The following is a 20,139-nucleotide window of genomic DNA, read 5'->3' as shown; positions in this document are numbered from 1 at the left end:
ACTATCTGCTGGGTGGGGCCACCCGCTCATCTGCCCAAAATACACCCATCTCATCATCTCCATCACCATTTTCGATCCCCTTCTCTCTCGAACCGCTCGTGCGTGCTGCCGTCTCTGATCTCACCAAAATTTCAGAATTTTCCCTCACCTGCGCCTCTCAATCCTATCAGATCATCAAACCCCTTTTCACTAGTTCCCGATCGAGCGGCAGCAAGCAGCGGAGCAGCGCAGTCCCGCCGTAAAAGTCTCGTGAGAGAGGTACGGATTGGGGGAATTTGGTGGAGGTTACTGTAGTTGCTCCTTATTTACAAGTTTGGTCCGAAGTTGTCAGGTGTTTTTTTGGTCCAGGTCCTCGTGGCAGCCATGGCGGAGCAGTTCGCGGACTCGGCGGTAAGGAACTTGGAGGGGGGCTCTTCATTTTGTTGTGAGATCGTTGGTAGCTTCGATCGCATCCCAAGAGGTTTTACGGCGGACGGGCAGTTTTATGTGGGGGAACTGATGCAAGATCTTCACTCTAATAGCCTGCCTTGTTTCACTGCTTGCTTAATCTTTGAAGAGATTGAAATAACATGAAGCTGTTCCATTTGTTTCGTGTGGCTCTTTAGCTTGTATTTGAGTGAATTCTGGTGCTCTACACTCTGATGACATCCTTAGTTGCATAGTGTGAAAACGTGGTGGGAATGGTGACAGCAGATGACCAGAAAAAAAAAACATTTATTCTCTGTAGCATTTTGCAACAGAATAAATTCTCTTTAACATTTAGCAACAGAATAAAAACAGTGAGTGTTGACATGCCATCTTTCAAAGAGAAAAAAAAGGGAAAGAAAGTATGTCCATTATCATTATCGATTCATTTAGTTCATTTTTTTGGATACTGTTCTGTCTCAGGGCTGGTTTACGTTCAGTGCATAGTACTAAAGTAATTTGAGATCCGTTTTACACCTTTACCCCAAACCTAGATTTTCCATGGACCTTCTCGGTATGGTGGGCAACAAGCCAACAGCTGATGCTCACCTTGGCTTGTCAATGCCAAGTGCATGTCATGGCAATGAGGCAGGGGTAAATTACTGCTCTGTTCAGTAACTATGGGTGATGACTGAGCAGTTGATTGTTCATATGGCAGTGCCAATGGATTTAGACACCCTTTTGCTTTAATTTTAATTGAATAGTGAGTTAGATACTTCTGTAGATTTATCATTTACTGCAATAGTTCTTCCATGGTCATACATTGTGTTATTTCAGCTACTTATCATGATATCCATAATGTATACTTAATCATTTAGTTGTTGCTTGAATTAATTTTAGCTTCAAGGTGTGCCACACACTTTGCCCATTTAAATAGTCATTTCAGTTATTAAGTCCACAGTGTTTTTTTTCCACATTTTTTAGTGTTTTCTATCTTGTTAGTCTGCTGGAATGTTGACATTGATTGTCTTGCCATTTTAAATTAATATCGCTGCTAACCCATTTCTATTGGTGCAACCTTTTGTATGTTTACTAGCAATCCTGTGTATCTTGTGCTAAATGGTAATTCCAAGCTAACCACTTCATTTTATCCATCCTGTTTTCCATTTGGTTTTGGCTGTCCTTGACACCTAGTGTTTGTAAGCTTATAGATGGGCTACCTTCTAGTGTAGGAAACATGCAAACCTTAGTAATCGTGTTGAAAATAAGCTTTATTTTGTATTGTGATCAAACTGTACAAATGTGGGTGACATCTCTACCGGGAGAATTATTCTATCTATTGAAAACAATTTCCGACTACCTTTTACATTGTTTTGCTTATGGAGATCTAAACATATATGGTAGCCTTTTGTTTATCCATGTGTATAGAAGGGATGTCTCTGGTTCTAATTATCTAACCTTGTAGTAGCATATATATGGAATGGTCCTTGTGTTAACCCTGCAAGCCCTATATTATTTTGGATTAAGAAGCCCCATACACTTAAATTGCTGTGCCCTTTTGTCATCCATAGTGATTGATAGATTTGTTTTTGATCTTTAGAACAATGTAGTCATCGAGGAGGTCAGCAAGGGACTGAACCCTGGAATGATAGTCCTCCTTGTGGTTGCGACCTTCCTGCTGCTTTTCTTTGTTGGGAATTATGCCCTCTATGTGTATGCTCAGAAGACGCTGCCTCCTCGGAAGAAGAAGCCAGTATCGAAGAAGAAGATGAAGAGGGAAAAACTGAAGCAAGGTGTCTCTGCGCCAGGAGAGTGAATAGAACCACCGATTATGGTGTTACTGGTTTGATTCAGAACCCGCTTCTCTTAGTAGGAAACAGGATACATATACCAGCTGGAACAGCAGCGTTTACCACAACTTATTTCAGCCAACTGATGAACTTTATCCCAAATTGAGATATTGTGGTGTTGATCTTTGTAAGGCTTTCGAACTGCAAGCTTTAATAGTAGTGTCTTCTGCAAACTCTTGTCTTCTGAGCCTGTGAAATCTTTTGTTGCATTTTGATGCCACCGACTTTCTTGCTGCCTTTTTCAGATATCTTGTTGCAAAACGATGTTGGCTGTATCATCAGTGCTTCCCAAACTGAATGAGCTTTTTTCTGAATAGAAGGATCAAATCAGCACTAGTAACTTCCTCAAGATTTCAGCCATGGATCATGTTCATGTAGGCAGTAGGCTGTGTTCTTCTATATATAAAAGATAAAAATTATTTGATATTTATGATAGCTATCTAACTATATAAACGATGAATTCGGTAACTATATAAACGATGAATTCGGTTGTGTTCTTATATAGGTAAAAATTAAAAGATTATCTAGTTTATTTTATAATATAATAGTATAAATGGTAAAATTAACTACTTGAAAGTTAAAAATATCTTAGAAACGTGAGATGATAAACTTATAGATAGAATATTTTTTTATGAAAAACACGCCTTTTAGTAATTTGGAAAATACACATGCAAAAATCGATGAAAAAACTTTGAATAATCTAGGTAAAGGGTCGCAGAAGAACGCAGCCAAAGTGCTTCGTTAGATTTGCTGTCGTTACTGAAAGGTCCCTACCATTAGTAACCTTGATCACGAAAATGACAGCAAAGAAAGCTAGTACTGTGTTCGTGTAACTGTGCTGTGTCTTTTTGAGCAGCACATTCGATTACGCCTGTGGCCTGCTCATCTGCCGATCAGACCTGCCACCTCTCAATCTCACCGCCGACGCTTGCCTCATCGCCCATTTTTATTTTTCTCCCCACTTTCCACGGCGAACTGACGGCGACGCCGCGGCCGCCGCAGCTCTTGTGTCTTCCAAGCCTCGCCTCGCCTCGCCGGTGCAGCGTCCCCCTCACTCCTCACCTCCCCTAGCTTAAGCTACTACTCGATCCAAAAGTAAACGAAGAAAAGGAGGCGCGAGGAGGGAGACGGCACGGCCGGCGGCCACACCAACCGGCGACAGCCGCCGGCTCACCTGCAGACCCGACCGGCTGATCACTTCCCCTCCACTGCCATGACACTGCCACTGACAGCTCCCCGCACGACGCGAGATGCCGAGAAGAGTTACTTGCACTCGACCCTCCCTGAACCTGACGGCACGATTGCTAGCTCGCTCAGGTCTCACACCTAACATCGCTGGGCCGGCGGGCAGGTTTCTGACAGAAGCGACTCATCCGCCACCATGCACGTCCATCGAATGATATCGATGCTGCCATTTTTTCTTCTCTTTCTCTCTTATCTTTTTCTTGCTTTCTTGTGCGATACAGCCGTAGATTGTATTGGCGGCCATGTTACTCCCGTTGCTTAGACATGCAGCATTCCCGCGAGAACGACGGTCGATCGTGGCGGGTATAAATGGCGGGAGGCGAGGAAGAGGAGGAAGAAAGAATAGCCAGTGTAGACCACTGCAGTGAAGAAAAGATCAGAGGGTGGCATCGGGTATGCAGGGGGAGGTGGACCAGCAGCCGATGCAGATGGTGCTGCGGGTGAAGCACCCGTCGTCGCTGGGCGGCGGCGGCGGCGGCGAGGAGGAGGCCGGCGAGGCGTCGTCGAGGTCGGCGCTGTCGGTGTTCAAGGCCAAGGAGGAGCAGATCGAGAGGAAGAAGATGGAGGTGAGGGAGAAGGTGTTCGCGCAGCTCGGCCGCGTCGAGGAGGAATCCAAGCGCCTCGCCTTCATCCGACAGGTCAGCCGACCGATCGCTTTCTGACTTATGACTGATGAATTATATGCGGATTATTCGTACCTTGTTTACAAACCAAACCAAAAAAAAAAAAAAACTTTCTGCGTGAGCATTACAAACAGCTGTTCATAATCCGTCCAAATCATCCATAAGAACACTTAACAAATGCAGATGCGGTACAGAACAGCAATTGCTGTTTTCAGGACAGTAAAATTAAACATGTTTGATCTGTGATGAGTATTTTTTCCATCCTTGAAAAGGTATCATGAGTAGTACTGTTTTCTATATAAAATTTGATACTTTCTATCTAAAGTATCAAGAGGTACTAAATTTTATATAGAAAAAAGTGATATCTCACGATACCTTTTTAAGGATGGTAAAATTGATCATCTGTGAGTACAGTAGTTAGATTGTGTGATATTATAGAACATATTTTTTTTCCTAGATAATGGATATCCATCCGGCTTCTGCATCCCATGTTGATGCACAGAACAGAACTAGATATACAGGACATACTGGAGCAATTTTATCAAATTTGAGAAAGTATGAGATGTCGTGTATTTTCTACCGTAAAATTTGATATCTTTAACTACCTTGTATCTCGAGATATCAAAACTTTTATTGTAAATTTTGGTACCTGACATGCTATACAAGTCGATGACCCTTAAAGACACACCAAAAATCATCAGCTAATGCATAAAAGATGCAGGAACTTCATAGGAACAGAGAAATTTTCAGCTGAAATTGATGTGCGTTATAGCTGAAATGGCCTTTCTTTAATAGGAGCTGGAAGCGATGGCAGATCCAACCAGGAAGGAGGTGGAGGTGATCCGGAAGAGGATCGATGTGGTGAACCGTCAACTCAAGCCTCTCGGCAAGACTTGCGTCAAGAAGGTGAAGGCACATATGTGTACATATATATATAGCATCATGTCAGAATTAGCATGACACAGAATTTGATATGTAGAACAGGTCCAATCTTTTATATGCAGCATGTGTATAATTCTTGAACATAATAATTGGGATAAGCTGATTAGCTGACACACGGATTTGTCTGTCTTGAATCGGAAACTGATAAAAGGAGAAGGAATACAAAGAGATCCTGGAGTCGTACAACGAGAAGAACAAGGAGAAGGCGCTGCTTGTCAGCAGGCTAATCGAGGTGAGTAGAGTACCAGTTTGTGTCAAATCATCTCCTCTTTACTGATCAAACCGTCGAATTGATCACTGAGATTAACTCTGAATTTTCTGGGGTCGACGCAGCTGGTGAGCGAAAGCGAGAGGATGCGTATGAAGAAGCTCGAGGAGCTGAATAAGACAGTGGACTCACTCTACTAGGCACCAGATACCTAGAGGCTTAAAATTCCTCTCCGTAAGCTCAGTGCCATGGAATTGTGAAAGAAATGTTCATGTGACTGTTGTTGCTTGTAACTCAAGAGTGATTCCTTCTCTCTTGTTTTTTTTTCTCTTTTTTCTCTTCTCTTTCAGTTAATTAATTGGTTTGCGTGTTTGTTGCGTTGTCACTGTCGAGTAAAACTGACGTATTTAAGCAAAGAGCATAAATACTATCATGGAGTCAAGACTAGGAAAAAGAAGAAGGATGGGCTCTCACCTATGTTGTTCCTTTCCTTTTGTACACAGTAATGTAAGCAACTACCCAACCACCTCCATTGTTATCGTAGTCGAGGTTAGATCCCATTGGCCACGCATATGAACCAGTTCCATGAATCCATACAAATGGGAGCATTTCTGGCATAGTTCAGGTTATTTTGTCTGCGAATGGCTCAATTTGTTTTGGGGTGATCGTTTAGGCTTTCTCTCTAGAAAAGCCAAACGACATATTTATAAATGAAAAATAATTTTATGAATAGAACATTTATATATGGTTATTAGTGATCTAAAAGCTAAGTCTAAAAATTAACTACAATGAATAAAAATTAATGTTAAATTTTAGATTAAAAAAATTAAATTTTAATTTATAAATATAAGCAGAAGTGGAAAGAGCTACAACTTTACTATGCTGTCACAGAGTGCCCTCATGCCAGTTATTGGCAGCTAGTAGTATTGGCAGCTAGTGGTAATATCAGCTCATGTTGGCTAATGGCTGGTGGCCTTTTGGCATTCAGCATGGAGTATAGTACATTATAATTAATTCTTGGTTGGTGGAGTCTGAAATGTGCCATTGATTTTAGTCCCGAGTCCCAATTAATTAAGCTCCAGAAAGGCAGGAAACGACGAGCATTTGATTGCTTTCCTTCTAAAATATAAGCAGTTGAAGCATTTATATATTATCTAAAAATATAATTAGTTCTAACACTATTCGTACTACTTGTCTTATCAATCACTTATGATTTTTTAATTATACCCCAACGAACCTTCCATCATATTAAAAAGTACTATAGTCTTTTCTTCTAAATTTTAATATCTGCTCAACAATTTAGAAATGCTTATATTTTAGAATAGAGAAATCTAACAAATACCATTGACAAACACTTAGACCCCTTTGATTTAAAGGAAATTCATATAAAATTTAGAAGATTTCATTCCTATAGGATTTCCTACGAAGCACTTTAAATCAAAAGAATTAACACTTTGAAATCCTATGAAATTCATAGTTCTTAGTGTAAAACAGAGTATTGTAAAATACAGGAAAAACATAGGAATAACCGTTTGATTAGACCATAGGAAAAATACAGGAATTTGAGAAGAGATAAAGACTCAAATGATTGTTTTCATGAGGTTCTGTCTCTGGTTAAATTTCCTCCAAAACTTGTATGGGAAGAGACATTCTAAAGGAATTTTATAGGGTTCATTCATTTGATTCAAAAGGTTTTGTAGGAAAAATTCCTATAGGAATGACATTCTCTAAAATTCCTATAAATTTCCTTTGAATCAAAGGGGGCCGAATCATATGAATGAAAAAACGGAGGAATAGAAAAAAACATATGATTCTGGTAAGAATGTAGGTGTAAAACAGAGGATTGCAAAACACAGAAAAAACATAAAAATGACTGTTTGATTGGACCACAAGAAAAATACAGGAATTTGAGGAGAGATATAGACTCAAAGAATTTTTTCCATGAGGTTCAACCTTTTGTTAAATTTCCTCCAAAACTGATATAGGAATATGCATTCTATAGGAATTTCATAGGATTCATTCCTTTGATTCAAAGGGCTTTGTAGGAAAAATTCCTATAGGAATGAAATCCTCTAAAATTCTTATGAAATTCGTTTGAATCAAATGGGGCCTTAACAAGAGATAGAACCTCATGGAAAAAAATCCTTTTGAGTCTTTATCTCTCCTCAAATTCCTGTGTTTTTCCTGTGGTCCAATCAAGCGGTCATTACTATGTTTTTTCTATGTTTTGCAATCCTCTGTTTTACACTTACATTACTGTCAGAATCCTATGTTTTTGTTATTCCTCAATTTTTTTCATTCATATAATTCAAAGGAGCCCTTAATTCGAAGAAATGCCATCAATAAGTGCGAGTTCTAAGAAATGTCATCGTACAAATGAATTTGTCTAATAAATGTCATCACCGTTAGGGTTCCGTTAGCATTTCTCTGTTAAATTCTATAGTGTGAACAATGTATTTATCAAAATGGATGAAATCCTAACGATGGTAACATTTCTCAGACAAATTTGATGGAACTTCCTAGAAGTCGCACTCGTCGATGACATTTCTTAGACTTGGATGTTTGCCAATGATATATTTTAGATTTTCTCTAGTATAATACTTTCACATATATATATATATATATATATATATATATATATATATATATATATGGGTTGGTTGGTTGGTTCTTGGGATGTGATGTACGATAATTGATAGATAAATAAAAAAGACAGGCCACATGGACCCGGTTAATAACTAGTGCATCCACACACTGACACAAAGAGGTACTAAGCGATGAGACTCTCCTTTCTGGTCCATGCTTCCAGGTACACCGAACACTGGACTATCACCAAATCACCGTGCAAAACCATTGAAGGCGATTGCTTTCTCCTCTTACTCCAGCGGCCTTAGAAATGGCAAGGACAGGACCGACACCACTCCAATATAGGTTTCCAGGGTGTCATCGATGGAAGAAATGGTTGGAATGACGATAAACAACAGCCGTCAGAGAGAGCAGAAACAACGAAGAAGCCAATACATTGAAGGGATGAAGGCTATGGTTGGCTTAAGGCTGAGGCCTGAGGATTGTCCCTTCTTAACTGTGGTGATGTTCGCTGAAGCTCTTAAATAGCATGTCCTTTAGAAAAAAACTATATCGACACCCGTTAAAACTCTTTTATACCGACATATAACTTTCTCGTATCCACCCTCATATAAATAATATAAACTCATCCAACAACATATATGTGCATCATTACCTTAGAATGTGCTCTCGAATGAGTGAGTTGTTGATGAGAAAAGAGATAGATGGTAAGACCGAGGAGATTGATCTAAACAATTCAATGGCTAAGAGGTTTGTCTATTGAACATAATTATCTCTATCTTTTTTTTTTGTTATACTTATAAATCTAAATTTGAATTTTCAATTTTAAATTTGAAATTGATTTTAGGGTTTTTTTTATTGAAATTTATATTTTAGTCTTGACTTTTAGATCATTAAGAGTACATATATAAAACTTTTATTCACAAATTAATTTTTGTTTGCAAATATGTTGTTTGATTGTTTCTTAGAAAAAATCAACGATCACTCCAATGCTAATAATACGTAGGTGTACACAATAATCTATCGCACCTGAAATTCACGCACAACCTAAATGATGGATGTGATTACCGACTGCGAAAATCAGACACTATATAATGTTGCATCTAACATGAGCAATTTAAATTTTGATTAAATTTAGGGTTGATATTATAATTTTTTCATCATTATTTATTTTTCAACGTTTGTTTTTACGTGCCTAATAACACGTATATAAAAATTTTATTTATAGATTATTTTGCTTACAAATATACAATATGTTTGGCTACACCTTGGAAACACATGGGCATGGTACCCATGCATGAACGAACCGAAACTAGGACGCATTTGATCAAGCATTGATGCATGCCACCCCATCCCAAGTTCCCAACCACTACCTGCGCGCTTCCTAAGTTCTAGCAAAGAATAACCAAAGTACGTCTTGCTAGCCATGGCCGAAACTGGCAGCTGCTTCATTCAATCTCTGTGTAGACTGTAGACAAGCCACTATAGCAGCTAGCTAATGGAGGCTGCTGGAACATGTACATTTTGTAGCTAGCAACAACAGATCATGTAGGGTAAAGCTGTAGCTAGGGTATCTTGCAATACAATTTTGCATTCCAAACCCTCTAGCTAGAAAAAATATGCAAGCCACCCCTCTTACCCCCTCTCTCCCTTTTTTGACCTTTTCCCCGACTCGATAGAGTTGATGATTCGATGCTACACCTCACTATCGAGCCCACCAGCAAACCTTCCCTTAGCTTGCCGTCACCTCTCCCTCTTAACCACATCTCCCCTTCGAGCTCACTGTCCCCCTCCACACGAGCTCGATGTTTCCGTCTCTCCACCACCTTCCCCCTACTTTGAACTTGACATTTCCACTTATCCTCCTTCCAAGCTCGACACCAATGACCTCTCCCTCTCTAGCATAGATAGAGGCTAGTGTCGGTGGCGGCTAGGTAAATCAGGCAATCAGCTAATGAGTTGGCGGAGCAATGATCGCCAAGCAGCAAGGGATACTGATGGTGGTAGGCAGAGCAAGGTGTGAAGTAAGGTGTTGTGGAATAATGAGCTCCTCGTCTCTCCCTCTTGGGTGGCGTAGATTGGGATGGAGGTGGCTGGCGAAGCATTGTGTGACGATAGGCTTTGCTTCTCTCGGTCTCTCCTCTACCTCATGCCATGATTCTTCTCTCTTCACCAATCCTATTTTTCGTGTCGTGGTCTTCTGGGTGTGTCCAGCACTTCTCAAAGCTATAAGTGAGAGAGGAGGTCAAAGGGTGGGGAGTACGTCATGGGGTCTTAGCTTCTCGTGACCATGAGTGGCTTAGTGAGGGCATGCTTTTGTTTCGAGCTGGAGCAGAATCTCCACATGTCCTAGCGAGACCACTCGCCAAATCATTGCATTTTTCTAATTTGTGAGTGTACGTTGGCATGGAAGGTAGCTAACATATCCTAACACTCTTTACCAATCATCTTTGCTTAGCGATATTGTAGCGTATCTTATCTACCTTTTTATGAGTGCCTCCATCCTACCCCTCCGTATATTACTCCTCCCACGAAGGAGGCTGGTAAGCCCATTGCCACGTTTGTTCATTCCCCCTCTTTTGGTGTGATGACAACAAACATGAGGTTCTCTTCCTCCGCATCATCAGTGAGACGTTGGCGAGCTCACAAGCCCATTATTCCTACTCCATAGCAAGCTCCTCTCCTTGATCCTAGTGAGCCCTTCAACTTTCTTCCTCGAGGCCTCATCCACCGATTGCAATTTCTCGATTTAAAATTTTAGAATTTGGAATTGAAACCGGAAAGTTTTGATTGAAGCTTACTTATAACCACCTTCTGCTGCTTCTTGATTCCAAGCTTACTTATAACAATGGACAGATACGTACTCACAGTCTATCAGCTCATGATAGGAACTCATCCATCAGATGCATCCTGAGTTAACACATGTTGGACACTACTCTCCATGATCAGCTCGTGCTATTATGTGATTGCTATGCGCGCATGATATAAAATTACAACTTCTTTAATTCCAATTAGCTGAAATGGGTCATGGTTCTATATATAGTCCATTCAATGTTCAATTAAGCTCCATGAGATTATATCGACAGATAGACAGATAATGAAACATGCCACATGATCCTGCTAGTTAGTAATGATGACTGCACAATACACAAAAAGGTCTAGCTGGTCATCAGTCCATTCTCCCTTCTTCGTTTGTTCCATTTTTTTTAGCTGGCTCCTGAACTAATCAATGGTCGGTATTTTTGTTATTAATATGACCATTTTTAGACTTATTTTCTCTAACAAAAATGACAGTAAAAATGGTCTGCATATCCTCTGAACCTGAATAATAATTAGCTGAAAAAATAGAAGTCTTTTTATTGTGTGTGCATTCCAAAAAATAATAAAGATTTGCCGCTTCATGATGAAAGGTACGATAGAAGATATGTTAGAGATACTTAGATACTCCCTCCATATTTTTTATATGACGCCGTTGACTTTTAGGTTCATGTTTGACTATTCGTTTTATTTAAAAAATTATATAATTATTAATTATTTTGTTATAATATGATTTATTATTATAGGAACTTTAAGTATGTATTATAATTTTGCATATTTAGATATAAATTTTGAATAAAACGAATAGTCAAACGTAATTCTAAAAGTTAACGGTGTTATACATAAAAATATAGAGGGAGTACTAAGGGTAAAATGATAATGGTACACGAGAACAATTAGAGGTACTTGTATGAAACAATACAAGATCTTCAGGACCACAAGGACCTCCTTTATCAACGAACACACTCAACGCATACATGCGAGCGAAATAAGAAAATAAATACCGATACTTGTTTAGCATAGAAGTTATATATTCACATAAAAAACAATTACCGTTCAAATACATTTATAATTACGTCATTGCCATCAATTACAATAATTTCTTTTCGTAGCCCTTCACCGATCAAACAGCTGATGTTCGTTGCACTACCTCTCCATGTGGCAATGTCTGAACGTACATCCTAAACCACGTAAAAATATCTCGAAAAAAATAACATGTGCTAGCGTGCATGTTCACTGTGAGACCCAAAGTAATCACTAATTAATTAGCGGTTCGTTACACATATACATGCTCTGCTCTCATGCTTATTACAGAGGATTACTCTACTTATGTTCTGGATCGATGGTGGATGATCGATGAGACTGTGATTACAATAAATATTTGAGAACACAAAATACATAAATTCAGTATTAAAATGTTGCTAATCCATAAAAACATAGGCTGCTAATTAACACACTTTAGCATTGAGATTGCATTGAACATGCAGATGACAATTTTTGGATAATGACAAATTGAACAAACTTTTTATGACTTATAGAGATCAAATATTAATTTACATGTCTATAAAGCAATGTAGTTTATATTAATCTACCTTTTAAAATGGATAATTGCAAATTTTCCACTAGTTTAAAACATTATTAGAAAACTGCCTCTAAAAATTACAAAAAATACCATAAAAAGTATCATTCCAGTTGCATCCTTATCATTTAGAAAAAAAACTAATGGCAAATTTACAAAAGCATCCTAAAATATTTAGAAAAAACAATTTTCTTAATTATTTAAATGATGTGATAGACGTACTGAGAACGTGGACGTCGACCACTTAGGCCATGTTTAGTTTCTAAAAACTTTTACTAAAAATATCACATCGAATTTTTAAACAACTAAATAAAGCATTAAATATACATGAGCATTAAAACTAATTACATATTTATGAGGAAAATAGTGAGACGGATCTTTTGAGCCTAATTAGTACATGATTAGCTATAAGTGCTATAGTAACCAATATATGTTAACGATGGATTAATTAGAGTTAAAAAAATTTGTCTCGCGGTTTCCAGACGAAATCTAAAACTTGTTTTGTAAATAGACCACATTTAATAATTCAAATATGTGACCGTACGTATTGATGTACGTATTGATGTAACCTCCCGAAAAGTTTTGCCATCTCAACGGTGCCTCAGGTCACGAAAGACAGTTTCCTCACGTACGTATGCCCCGCTTCAGGATCTTACAATCACGGCACGTACGTACGTACTACTACACGAGCCTGAAAAAGTTAATTGCAGTACGGTGCAGCAGAGCATTAGCCTGCACCCACACCGTGCCAACCGGCAGCTAGCTAGATTTAAGAAGCGCTAACCGTAATATCGGCCGGAATGCATGTGGGAACAGTGTGTGTACTGCAGCCGCTGCTAGCTGGTGAAGCGGCAAGGCCCAAAAACGAGATCCGCTTTTGTCTCGTCGTGCCCTGCTCTGCTGCCAGCTTAAGCTTACTGTGCCAATTAGTAGTGCTAGTACATTGCAAAAAAAAAAAAAAAGGTGTTGCGGGTTAGTTAACTGTAGATGATTTATAGGCATGGCATGTTTGGAACAAATCATTCTGATGCATGATACTGTATGATGATGCATAACCTAGGTGCTCTGCAATTTAAAGAAACCCGGCCGTCTTAACAGGCAAGCGCGATAGGAACAAGTGACAAACATGGTTGCGTCTAAAATTTGCTTACATTAAATGGGTTGTATAAAATTTGCTGGAAACCGACAGCATGTATCTTGTAAAAAAACCGCAGTACCCCTCTATTTTAAAATATAAGTACTTTTAGATTTAAATCTTATACCAAAATATAAATAATTTAAGCACTATTTACAGTACTGAATATCTTCCAATCAATTTTCCTTCTAATTTTTTCTTATTTTATCCCACCTACACTCCTACTTCCATATATTCCTTATTTATTTAGAAATAATATAGTCTTTTCTTCTTAAATTTAATATCTTCCGAACAACCTTAAAATGCTTACGTTATAGACCGGAGGCTACGCAAACCATCTCACGTTTCTTCTTACATGGCATTTGATGAGAGGACAGTGATGTATTTTTCTATTTTGTGTTTGTTTTATAAAACTCCGTGTTTTGTTTTATGATTAACATGGCATAAAACTACATGCATAATAACTTATGCCATAGGAACATATGTTTTATAGTATAATTATTTCATAACACCCATCTTTATTTAAATTTCAATTAATTCCAACTTACTTTAATCAAGAAGTAACAATTAAAAGTTGTATATACATACTATATTTTAAAACTTTGCAAAATGTTTTGGAATATGTATAGGGATGTGGTCCTGTGAAACTCTACAAGTATAATACCCGGGGTAATATATCTAATATATCACAAGTTATAATACATAAGGTTATACAACTTTGACCATAGAACATGAGGTTTCTTGATATTTGCCTATCTATTTTTTTTTACCAAACCACTACAAAGGATACCTCCGCAGTATACTTTTATATATTAAAAAGTTAATTAATATAGGAAATAATTACAAGGCAGCAATCCAAATCTGAAGAACCTCTTTAATTTAAAGGTTCTATTGGTGAGTGTCTTTTAACTCACATCTAATTTTGACTTGAAAAATTACTTTAGTATTGCTAAAAAAACTATCACAACTTTTTTCAAAACTCTCTCTATCTCTCTCTGTATGTATGTGCGTGTGTGTATAAAATAAAATAATCAATTTGTTATGTATCATTTAAAAAAATTCAAACAAATACTTAAAAATCTTTAAAAATAGAAATTTTTTGTGTGCTACAAGATTTTGATATAAAAAATCTATTAAGCCATATAAATCAAAATTTAGATTCGATTTGATATGTTTTTGGACCCCGACTCATAGAGCAGCCTGTGAGTCACGACTAACCGTAGCTAGACTCTATATATATATATATATATATATTGGCGGCCTATATCCTTATGTAAATCAGCTATGGCATGAACAAAATGAATCCTTATGTAGCTCATCATTATTGGCGAAAATAGAAACAATCATCATCATCATCAATTGAATTTGTAAGTTTTCCTAGTTTTGGAAATTAGTTGGAAAGGAAGTTGCCTATATTCTCCTTTGGGATCGATGTGTTTACGGATGTGTGAGTGTGCTAACTGATACATACGTGTATTTGGTGTAATAAAAAAATATCATGACTATAATAATCCTTTTTAGTACTATCCTTACTGTACAATCATTGCACAGTTAATATATTTGTTGACATTGATAGCATCTACGTATGAGGTTTATTCTATGCCGACGAGTTTTAAAGCAACGCTGCATTTGGAGGTTCATTATGAGGGGTACGAGAAGAAAGGGTCATCGACGAGAGTGCAATCCAGTTGGAAGGAAAGTTAGCTCCATGTTGCAGCTAGTACACACTACACAGGGCTGGTTTTATAGTTTTGAGGATCCTAGACAAATTTAGTGCTATAAGCACTTTTGGTTAAATAGTTTTTACTTGTAACATATATATAAGCATTTATCTCTAAAGTGAATAAACATCACTAACACTTAGGGGTAATTCTTACGAGTTAGCTTGCCATATGGTCTTCAATATTCTCAGTACTAATGATATTTAAATTGAAAACATAAAATAAAGAGAAGATTACAAAAATGAACGACTGCATCAATAAAAATAATTTGAGAATAAAAATATGATATTTATTTTCTAACGATTTAATAGTTAATGTTGAAAAGTGATGTTTTGTAAAATATCTTAAAATCAACTCTAGAATTAGGTTTTAAAAGTTAAACTTTGAATGCGACTGATAAGCTAACAAGTAATGAACAGAGCTTACTACCTAATAGATTATCATTATTTATTAGTATTCATAAGTTACGACAATTTTGAGAAAAAAAATACAAAAGCAACCCACGTAAACATATAAAAGCAACACTGGGTTGGGCCTCTCCTGGATAATCTGTTACTCCCTCCGTCCCTAAACGTTTGATGCCGTTGACTTTTTTTATACATCTTTGATCGTTTGTCTTATTCAAAAATTGTACTTAATTATTAATTATTTTTATATCATTTCGTGTATTCTTAAATATATTTTATGTATATATATAGCTTTACATATTTGACAATTTTCTAAATTTTTTTAATAAGATGAATAGTTAAACGCGTATAAAAAAGTCAACAACGTCAAACATTTAGGGACGGATGTAGTAGTTAATACGTTAGCAGCTAGATGACCAGGAGGAGTTTATTTTATTATACTTCCTCCGTTCCAAAAAGTATCTATTTATGGTATTTGAATTATATACCAAAATATAAATATTTGTGATACTATTCACTAAAAATTCTTTTAATTTTATCTCCACCTACTCTCACCCTAATATATTCCTATTTATTAAGAAGTATCGTAGTCTTGTCTTCTCAAACTTAATCCCTGCTAAACAACATAGAAATGTTAACATTTGGAGAGGCAAACAATATGTTTTTAGGAATTAGAGTTTTCACCATCCTTGGGTTATTTAGAGGGAGAGTCGCTTTCAAGTATAGTATTGTTCTCTATGTTTTCTCTCAAGATCACATGAATCTAGAGATAAACATTAATCTTGTAATGGGTGTAATGTAGGTTTGTACAACGTATCTTTTCCACCTCTAGAGAAATATATACTCCCTTTGTTCTTGTCATTGGATAATATTCATATTTTAGCATTTTTGACAATGAAACGTATTTCCTCCCAATATCATGTAACTTCAATATCATGTAACTTTAGGTATCAAAATTTTACATAAAACATTAGTGTCTCTAAGTAGTTTCTCCACAACCGTAAAAATTATCAATTATATTAAACTATAATCATTTATTTTATTATATGAAGAATCTGAAGATACTTAAAAATATACAATATTACTCCCCATTTCAAAATATAGTGCATATTTTGTTTCGTTAGCACAATAATTCGACCAAGATTACTCTATTAAGGTAGACTTTTATGATATTACTAGATTCGTATTTGAAATTACATTCTTATTATTATATTATCGTTGTCATATAAGTATTGTTTTGATCGACAGAATAATCTTTGATCAAACTCTTATTAAAAAAATAAAATACGCCATGTTATTTTGAAAAAGAGGAAGTACTAAAGTGCGTTGCGGTTCAAGCATAAGCATTAAGTTTTTGTTCATCATAGTTTAACAATTTTAAATTTTCTAGTGGTTGAAGTTGAGGTATTTTCAATCAACAGTCAGTATTTAGAAACTGATGCAGTACCTTTCAAGGTCCGTAATTACATTATTTTAATTGTTATCTACCGTAAATAAAACCACCAGATTTGCCAAAAAAAATTGTTTGCACAACATTTCTCACTAGCAAATTGTTGTAGAAATAGTGTATATGTATGTACTTGAGAACATTTAGGTACTTGATCTATATATATATTAGGGAAGGTAATAGCTGCTTAAGTATTGACCTTCTTAATTAACTCACGACTGGAAATATACATATATATAGCTCACTTAAGACAGTAATAAGGACTGATAATAGCAGACTTCCATTTGTAGCTAGTATTACTACTATATATCACGTGCTGACCTAATAGACAGCACATCACGAGAGCTAGGTGGGCCCCACGGCTCAGTCTGACGTGCTCTTCCACGTTGCACGGTTGAACTTTGCATGCGCTGCATGCACACGCGCGCGCGCGCGCGCACGTCAGAAGGAGAGCTTCCGCGGGGTGATCATGGCGAGCAGCGGCCGCTTCATCACCACCGTGAACTCCACCTTGTCCTCGAAGTCGAGCGGCGGCTGCGACGGGTGGGCGCGCCACTCGAACGCCTGCACCATCCGCGACACCATGAGCGCGATGTGCGTCGTGCCCATGCCCACGCCGGGGCAGATGCGCCGCCCGGCGCTGAACGGGATCATGCGGACGCCCGCCGACCCCGTGATGTCCGCCGTCTCGCCGCCGGTGAGGAACCTGTCGGGGTCGAACTCCGTCGGGCGGTCCCACAGCTTTGGGTCCTCCGAGATGGTCGGGAGGAAGATGTCCAGGTTGGCGTCGACGGGGATGTCGTAGCCGGCGATCTTGCTCCCCGGCTCGATGGCGGCGTGGCTCAGCGCGAAGTACGTCGGCGGGTGCTTGCGGAGGAGCTCCTTGACGAAGGCCTGCAGGTAGGGCATGCCTTCGGTGTCCTTGTCTTCGACCGGCCGGGCGTCGCCGACGTGCTGCATGATCTCGTCGTGGAGCCGGGCCTGGATGGAGGGGTTGTCCATGACGCGGGCCATCGCCCACTCGATGCCGGTGGCCGTGGTGTCAGTCCCACCGTTGATCATCTCCGCGCAGAGTGTTACCAGCTCCTCGTCGGTGGGCACGGCGTCGCGGCCCTCGACGCGGAGGTCGAGCAAGGAGTCGAGGTACGAGTACGGCGCGGCGACGCTGGGGTCGGGCGGCGAGCCAGCCTTCATGTCGCGGACGATGGCGCGGCGGCGGTTGATGAGCGGGAGCACCGTGTCGATCTGCTCGCGGCGGAGCGCGACCGCCTGGCGGTGCTGCCTCCAGAGGAAGGGGCGGAGGAACGGGAGGTAGTCGTCGATGCGCGCGGAGACGGCGAGCACCACGCGCTTCATGACGGCGTCGACGCGCACGACGAGCTCCTCGTCGAGGTCGAGCAGGCCGAACGTCATGTCGAGCAGGACGCAGAACATCGCGAACCGCACGTTGCGGAGCACCCACACGGACGCCCCGTCCTGCGACGCCGCGGCCTCGGCGCGCACCCGCGCCACGAACCTCTCCATGGCCCGGAGCCTCGCGGGGCGGAACTCCCGGAGCCGCGTCGCGCTCAGCATCCCGGACACCATGTTCCGCCGCAGCGACCTCCACTCGGGCCCGTACACCGCCGAGTTGACGGTGAACTTGTTGGACGAGAAGATGGTCCGCGTGGTGCTCTCCGCCGGCCTGGTCGCGAACTCCCGGCCCTTCTCGACGAGCGCCTCGTGCACCAGCTCGGCGCTGCTGATGACGACGAGCGTGCGCACCCCCATCTGCAGCCGCAGGATGGGCCCGTACTCCCGCCGCAGGTCGCGGATGTAGTGGATGAACGGCTTCCCGGCGAACACCACCTGCAGGAGGTTCCCGACGACCGGCCACCCGGGCGGGCCGGGCGGCAGCCGCAGGCCCCTGTGCCGCCAGCGCCTCGCCGCCGCGGCGGCCACCGCCGCGGCCACGCCGGCCGTGAAGACGACGCCGGCCACAAGCGACGCTGCCGGCATGGCGAACCACGTCGTCAGCATGGCCATGGCAAATGCAACAGCAAGTTTAATGCAAGTCACCGTCGAGGGATGGATCGTCGTGGGTTGGTTGGATCGAGTAGGCAGGCGTCGACCGATCGGCTCCGGCGAGAGGCGTTATATGGGGCGGGGAGGGAGGTCAGAGGGGCGGAGTAAATGAGGCGTGAAATGTGGTTGGCGCGCATTCAAGAGTAGGGAGGCGGAGACCGGCCGGCCACACCACTCTACTGATCTACTCCAGTGTGTCGGACGTCACTGGCGTGCAAGCCATATACTAGCTTAATCTGCTTGCTGTGGAGCACCGTCGCGAGCGCAGTGTTCGTGATGGTAGCTAGCAAGCATCATAGTGTTGCATTCTCATCTGCCCAAAAACCGGTAGCATAGTTATGAGTGGTGCAAAATTTAGGCATGGACAGTGGCCTCTTCGCCCCCTTTCTCAATCACCCGCAGGACAGTACTATATATTGTTACGGAGTTTCGCCTATGCTCATGATTATAAGTTAAAATTTAAAAGTAAAATTTGGAATTATATAGGAATTTTCATCATAGTTTATTTTTAACATTTGCTTAGTTTGCTATGAACATGTATATAGAAATTTTATCTCTAAATAATTTTTTAATCATTAATAAGTTGTTTTATTTGTGCTAATTTCAGTAAAAAGATGGTGTTGTTTATTTCTAGCAATTCTAAGACAAATTAGTAATAAGAATGAAATCACTATAGGGTCAGGTTTATCTCCTTAATACTCATTGTTATATTTCCTAGGCTCTAATTAAATATGTGTGGCTTAGTGTGATTGAGTTACATGGTTGTATGTCCTAGAAATGAATTTTTTAAGGACAAATTTTAAGGCTAAAAATATAGTCTATGAAATAGAGGGAGTAGCTCCTTTTTTGGTGTTCATCTCCCTGGTTATGCAACGGAGACATTACCTACTTGCATTGGCTATATGTAGAAGTTTTTTCTTCTTTACTGTGAATGTTTTATTGTCGGTTACTTCTCCAACCCTGATTATTTGATGCAAATGTCAGGACATAATCAAAGGTGTGCCATATAGATAGACACACATTGATAACATGTACAGTTCTAATTGAATTATCTGTGGCGGTTATCGGTTGGCATGAAAAGGTTAAATGACATATTTACAAATAAAAAAT

The 20,139-nt window shown here is 39.8% G+C and overlaps 2 protein-coding genes and 1 long non-coding RNA gene across 3 annotated transcripts; 2 read left to right on the top strand and 1 right to left on the bottom strand.

Moving 5' to 3' along the window:
• LOC121054235 lies at positions 1-2,428 on the top strand. The gene is made up of 3 exons (XR_005811617.1): positions 1-258; positions 349-390; positions 2,006-2,428. It is a non-coding gene; the product is annotated as an uncharacterized LOC121054235 (long non-coding RNA).
• A 1,395-nt stretch (positions 2,429-3,823) lies between these two features.
• LOC102721263 lies at positions 3,824-5,890 on the top strand. The gene is made up of 4 exons (XM_006652185.3): positions 3,824-4,138; positions 4,919-5,029; positions 5,217-5,297; positions 5,399-5,890. Exons 1-4 carry the CDS (start codon positions 3,896-3,898, stop codon positions 5,471-5,473), a joined length of 510 nt encoding a protein of 169 aa, XP_006652248.1. The 5' UTR covers positions 3,824-3,895; the 3' UTR covers positions 5,474-5,890.
• Positions 5,891-17,049: 11,159 nt separating this feature from the next.
• Positions 17,050-19,056, bottom strand: LOC102720975 (cytochrome P450 77A4). The gene has a single exon (XM_040523345.1). The coding sequence runs from the start codon at positions 18,988-18,990 to the stop codon at positions 17,407-17,409; it is 1,584 nt and encodes a 527-aa protein (XP_040379279.1). The 5' UTR covers positions 18,991-19,056; the 3' UTR covers positions 17,050-17,406.
• Between the last annotated feature and the right edge of the window lie 1,083 nt (positions 19,057-20,139).

This window comes from Oryza brachyantha, chromosome 4, assembly GCF_000231095.2.
Source record: "Oryza brachyantha chromosome 4, ObraRS2, whole genome shotgun sequence".
NCBI lineage: Eukaryota > Viridiplantae > Streptophyta > Magnoliopsida > Poales > Poaceae > Oryza > Oryza brachyantha.
Note: the sequence above shows the minus strand (reverse complement) of the source record. Positions and strands in the feature narration are given on the sequence as shown.